The sequence below is a fragment of the Malus sylvestris genome, chromosome 17 (assembly GCF_916048215.2).
Source record: "Malus sylvestris chromosome 17, drMalSylv7.2, whole genome shotgun sequence".
Lineage (NCBI taxonomy): Eukaryota > Viridiplantae > Streptophyta > Magnoliopsida > Rosales > Rosaceae > Malus > Malus sylvestris.
The window spans coordinates 7,993,363-7,999,576 of NC_062276.1; the positions used below are offsets into that span (position 1 = coordinate 7,993,363).

At 44.7% G+C, this 6,214-nt stretch overlaps 1 protein-coding gene across 1 annotated transcript; it reads right to left on the reverse strand.

Moving 5' to 3' along the window:
- Positions 1 to 2,056: 2,056 nt before the first annotated feature.
- LOC126612262 (uncharacterized) lies at positions 2,057 to 3,863 on the reverse strand. Its single transcript, XM_050280642.1, has 2 exons — positions 3,730 to 3,863; positions 2,057 to 3,511 (listed from the first exon to the last, which is right to left on the reverse strand). The coding sequence occupies exon 2, from the start codon at positions 2,751 to 2,753 to the stop codon at positions 2,079 to 2,081; it is 675 nt and encodes a 224-aa protein (XP_050136599.1). The 5' UTR covers positions 2,754 to 3,511; positions 3,730 to 3,863; the 3' UTR covers positions 2,057 to 2,078.
- Between the last annotated feature and the right edge of the window lie 2,351 nt (positions 3,864 to 6,214).

Sequence of the window (6,214 nt, forward strand, 5' to 3'; positions counted from 1 at the left end):
GAAAATGGTGAAAGGTATAGAAAAGCGAAGCAAGAGGCGAAGAAAGCTGTCAGAGAAGCTAAGTTAGCGGCTTACGACGATATGTATAAACGACTAGATACCAAAGAAGGAGAGTTGGATATCTATAAACTATCTAGAGCAAGGGAAAAGAAGACAAGGGACCTAAACCAAGTGAGGTGCATCAAGGATGAGGATGGAAAGGTTCTTGCTACAGAGAACGCGGTTAAAGACAGATGGAGAGGTTATTTTCATAATCTTTTCAATGAAGGACATGAAATGAGTGCTTCTTTAGGGGAGTTGAGTAACTCAGAAGAGTGTAGAAACTACTCTTTTTATCGTCGAATCCGGAAGGAAGAAGTGGTTGTAGCTTTGAAGAAGATGAAGCATAAAAAAGCAATAGGCCCAAACGATATACCAATCGAAGTGTGGAAACTTTTGGGAGAGACAGGTATAACATGGCTCACTGACCTTTTCAATAGGATTTTGAAAACGAAGAAGATGCCAAATGAGTGGCGAATGAGCACTTTGGTGCCTATCTACAAGAATAAGGGCGACGTACAAAATTGCATGAACTATAGGGGTATTAAGCTAATGAGTCATACAATGAAGCTCTGGGAGAGAGTCATTGAGCATAGATTAAGGCAAGAGACACGGGTTTCGGACAACCAATTCGGGTTCATGCCAGGGCGCTCAACCATGGAGGCAATCTATCTCTTACGAAGATTGATGGAAAGATATAGAGATGGGAAAAAGGATTTACACATGGTCTTTATAGATTTGGAAAAAGCGTATGATAGGGTCCCAAGAGACATTCTTTGGAGGATTTTAGAGAAGAAAGGAGTACGAGTAGCATATATCCAAGCTATAAAGGATATGTATGAAGGAGCAAAGACTGCCGTAAGAACTCATGAAGGACAAACCGAAAGCTTTCCCATAACTGTAGGATTACATCAAGGCTCATCCTTAAGTCCTTACCTTTTTGCGTTGGTAATGGATGAGTTAACACGACATATTCAAGATGATATTCCTTGGTGTATGCTTTTCGCAGACGATATAGTGTTGATAGATGAAACTCAGGAAGGGGTAAATGCAAAGCTTAACCTTTGGAGAGAAGTGTTGGAATCTAAAGGTCTTCGCCTAAGCCGATCAAAGACAGAATATATGGAGTGCAAGTTCAGTGCAAATGGAGGCCAAAACGAGTTAGGGGTGAGGATCGGAGATCAAGAAATACCAAAGAGCGACCGTTTTCGTTACCTAGGATCTATCTTGCAAAAGAACGGAGAATTAGATGGAGATCTCAACCATAGAATACAAGCTGGATGGATGAAGTGGAAGAGTGCATCCGGCGTGTTGTGTGACCGCAGTATGCCACTGAAGCTCAAGGGAAAATTTTATAGGACGGCAATAAGGCCGGCGATGCTGTATGGCACAGAATGTTGGGCGGTGAAACATCAACACGTACACAAAATGGGTGTAGCGGAGATGAGGATGCTTCGTTGGATGTGTGGGCACACGAGAAAGGAAAAGATTAGGAATGAGGATATCCGGGGTAAAGTAGGAGTAGCCGAAATTGAAGGAAAGATGAGAGAAAATCGGTTACGGTGGTTTGGACATGTGCAAAGAAGGCCTACTGACGTTCCGATTAGAAGATGCGACTATGGGACAGAGGTGCAGGGCCGAAGGGGTAGAGGAAGACCTAGGAAAACTTTGGAAGAGACTCTAAGAAAAGACTTAGAGTACTTGGATCTAACGAAAGACATGACACAGGATCGAGCACAATGGCGTTCTAAGATTCATATAGCCGATCCCACTCAGTGACTTGGATTTTCCAAGTCTCCAACCGAGAAGTTTTCCTCATTCGGGAAATAAAGAGAACACTACCCCAACCTACATGCTCCACTCAGAAAGCTTCAACATACAAGCTTTAACAAAAGAAAATTCAAAAAACTTAGCGAAGAAGGCTTTGGTGTATTTAACACAATACGTTGAAATGAAGGAAAGCTTATTTATTGATATCCCCGATAAGCTACAAATATGTACATATACATGAGTCAAAATAAGCACACAAGAGGGAGCCTTCACAAAGGTTGCTTAGGAGAAGTCTCAGCAGTCGGTAGAGCCCCAGAAAGAGAAGGCATCGGAGGGGGATCATTTGGAGCCTCAGTACTGGACAGAACCCTAGAAGGAGGAGGCATCAGAGGTTGATCATTTGGAGCTTCATTACGCGGTACAGCCCCAGAAGACGAAGGCAATAAATGCCTTTGGAACAAACCCACAAATCTCTGATGATCAAGTAAAACCTGACCATCAGTTTCCTTCATCTGGTCAAGCTTCCTCTTCATGTTTGTAGCATAGTCATGTGCGAGCCGGTGCAACTGTTTATTCTCATGCTTGAGCCCTCTAATCTCCTGTTTGAGACTCATCACTTCAGCCGCCAATGATTCAACTTGGCGGGTTCGAGCAAATAGGCGTTGGGCCATATTAGACACAGAACCTGCACACTGAACACTGAGAGCCAGCGAATCCTTAACAGCTAACTCATCAGACCGTTTGGAAAGTAGTCTGTTATCTTTGGGAGTGAGAAGGTTCCTGGCCACCACCGCAGCGGTCATATCATTCTTCATCACGGAATCCCCAACGGTAAGAGGACCAGTAGGGGAGACGAAGGATGGGCGCCATATGTTGTCTGGAGAAGGCGGGGCTGCCTCTTCAACAAGGTTCAAGTCAAAACGACGGTCGGAGGGGCCAGACATTTTCAAAGGTGTTGAAGAGAGAAGAGGTCGGACAAATCAAGATCTTAGAAGTGCAAGAATGAAGCTTCTACTGGTGGAGATTCAAGTGTGCTTTGGAACTTAATGCCAGCCCCTATAAAAATCTGCACTCGACGAAGCTTCAGAAATCGAAGAGGCGCCTGCTCAGAAATCGAAGAGGCGTTTGCTTTCTCAAAAGCTGGGCTGCTTAGAGATCACGAGGGTTGATCTCAGAAATCGAAGAGGCGTTTGCTTTCTCAAAAGTTGGGCTGCTCAAAGACCACGAAGGCCGATCTCAAAAATCGAAGAGGCGCTCGCTTTCTCAAAAGCTGGGCTCCCCAGAGACCACGAGGGCCGATATCAGAAATCGAAGAGGCACCTACTTTTCCAGCCTTTTCCAGCCTTGTCAGCACCTGTCACACGCACACTCAGTTTTGCGGAAATTATGGGCATTCTGTCAAAGACTTCTGGGGAAGTAGAAAACACATGAATCTTACTGTTCAATCACCCACTTCCCACACGCAACAATAGCTCATGGGTACCACAGATAACTTTGCCAAAGTTCTCTGCCAAAGTTGAGCACGTGAAGCTTGCAGCTCCCACTACATCGCTCTGACCAAGAAGGGTAAAAGAATAGCAAAGAAACAGCACTAACAAAGTTTAGACCCATAAATTTTGAAGGTCTAGCTACCATATTATTACCCACAAGGGTAAAGGAACAATACCACTGCTGGATAATTGGAAAGTCCCTGTGTGTCAACCTCTGTGCTTCGTGGCAAGGTAGACTAGCAAACATGCCCAACCTTTACTCACATTCGAGAAAACACTCCCAATAAGATTGCTTGCTCCAAAATCGAAGAGGCACCGTCCTCCGAATCTCGAGAGCCAGACTCCCAACATGACTACTTTCTTAAAAATCGAAGAGAGGGTAAAGGAACGGTACCATTGCTGGATAATTGGAAAGTTCCTGTGTGTCAACCTCTGTGCTTCGTGGCAAGGTAGACTAGCAAACATGCCCAACCTTTACTCACATTCGAGAAAACACTCCCAACAAGATTGCTTGCTCCAAAATCGAAGAGGCACCGCCCTCCGAATCTCGAGAGCCAGACTCCCAACATGATTACTTTCTCAAAAATCGAAGAGACACTGCTCCCCGAATCTCGAGAGCCAGACCCCCAGCATGATTGCTTTCTCAAAAATCGATGAGGCATCGTTCTCCGAATCAATCGAAGAGGCGCTCGCTTTCTCAAAAGCTGGGCTGCTCAGAGACCACGAGGGCCGATCTCAGAAATCGAAGAGGCCCTACTTTTCTAGCCTTGTCAACACCTGTCACACGCACACTCAGCTTTGCAGAAATTATGGGCATTCTGTCGAAGACTTCTGGTGAAGTAGAAAGCACATGAATCTTACTGTTCAATCACCCACTTCCCACACGCAACAATAGCTCATGGGTACCACAAATAACTTTGCCAAAGTTCTCTGCCAAAGTTGAGCACGTGAAGCTTGCAGCTCCCACTACATCGCTCTGACCAAGAAAGGTAAAAGAATAGCAAAGAAACAGCACTAACAAAAGTTTAGACACATAAATTTTGAAGGTCTAGCTACCATATTATTACCCACAACTGTAAAGGAACAGTACCACTGCTGGATAATTGGAAAGTCCCTGTGTGTCAACCTCTGTGCTTCGTGGCAAGGTAGACTAGCAAACATGCCCAACCTTTACTCACATTCGAGAAAACACTCCCAATAAGATTGCTTGCTCCAAAATCGAAAAGGCACCGTCCTCCGAATCTCGAGAGCCAGACTCCCAACATGACTACTTTCTCAAAATCGAAGAGAGGGTAAAGGAACAGTACCATTGCTGGATAATTGGAAAGTCCCTGTGTGTCAACCTTTGTGCTTCGTGGCAAGGTAGACTAGCAAACATGCCCAACCTTTACTCACATTCGAGACAACACTCCCAACAAGATTGCTTGCTCCAAAATCGAAGAGGCACCACCCTCCGAATCTCGAGAGCCAGACTCCCAACATGATTACTTCCTAAAAAATCGAAGAGACACTGCTCTCCGAATCTCGAGAGTCATACCCCCAGCATGATTGCTTTCTCAAAAATTGAAGAGGCATCGTTCTCCGAATCTCGAGAGCCAGATACCACAGACCACTTTTTCAAAGTGCTCTGACAGAGTTAAAACATGTGAAACTGGCAGCTCCCACTACCGTGCTATGACCAAGCAGGGTAAAGGAATAGCATTACTACTTGTTGTTAGGGAGACTCCTATATATGTCGACCTCCATCCCCAACGGACAGGCAGACCTGCAAAAATGCTCAACCCTTCATCATATCTGAGAGGGCACTCCCAACGAAGCCTTTCGAAATATTCAGCTTTCTTTCCCCCCGATAATACCTCTGCAAACAAGCTATACTAGAGCAAGAATATCTCATATCATCAGGGTTAAAAGCAAGAGTATCCCATATCATGCTTTTTTCCTGTCTTTTCTTTTGGCCTTGTTTTTACCTGTAAGACAAGGAGAAAGAGAGCAATCAGTCAGCACTTGGAATCAAGCTTCCAGCCAGGAACTGACTGCCTGGAACCCCTTACCTGATTACTTACCTGGCATTGCTCTCGAGTACTCATCTTCAACATCTTATGTTTCCAGGGAAGATTCCGCATCTGCTTGAGGAACAGATAGGGCAAGTGCGAAGGATACAAGGAAGCATGTGGAGACAAGCGTAACAGCACACGTGCCGATACATTCATTACTCTGTCAAAAGCAAAAGTATCCCATATCAGCAGGGTGGAACGTACTCTAGATTTGATGGACTTGTTTTGACCCTCAAATTCTTCAGTCGGCCTTATACTCTGGAGGAAACCAGAAAACCCTCCAGCTCAGTTCAAGAATAAGCCTGTGGAAAGTTACTTCTTCAAAAGCAAAAGTATCTCATATCATCTCTTCTCATTTTTCTTCTCTTTATCCTTCATGCTGCTGCAAGATGGGGAGAAGGTGAACAATCAGTCGGAGCTCTGATTGCTTACCTTGTCTGTCACCTCTTTCAGCAGACCCCCTAGCTCGGCGACTTGGGGGACTCCTACTACATGGTTTGTATCGCGCTTGACCAAGCCTGAAACTACAAGTAAGCTTCAAGTGAAATTGATACATTACCTTGTGCATCTCCACCAGTTAAAGATACCACCCCTGGATGGAGGAAGAGTACTTCCAGAGAAGATGCCACATCTACCTATGAGACAGATAAGGCAAGTCAAGACGACACCACACTCCGATACTTAGAAGTTTCGTGATTACGAGATCATTCTCCCACAATATTTCCTAATGTCATTTGTACTAAATCATTCACTTGTACTCACTAAATGAGAGCTTGAACCTATGTACTTGTGTAAACCCTTCACAATTAATGAGAACTCTTCTATTCCGTGGACGTAGCCAATCTGGGTGAACCACGTACA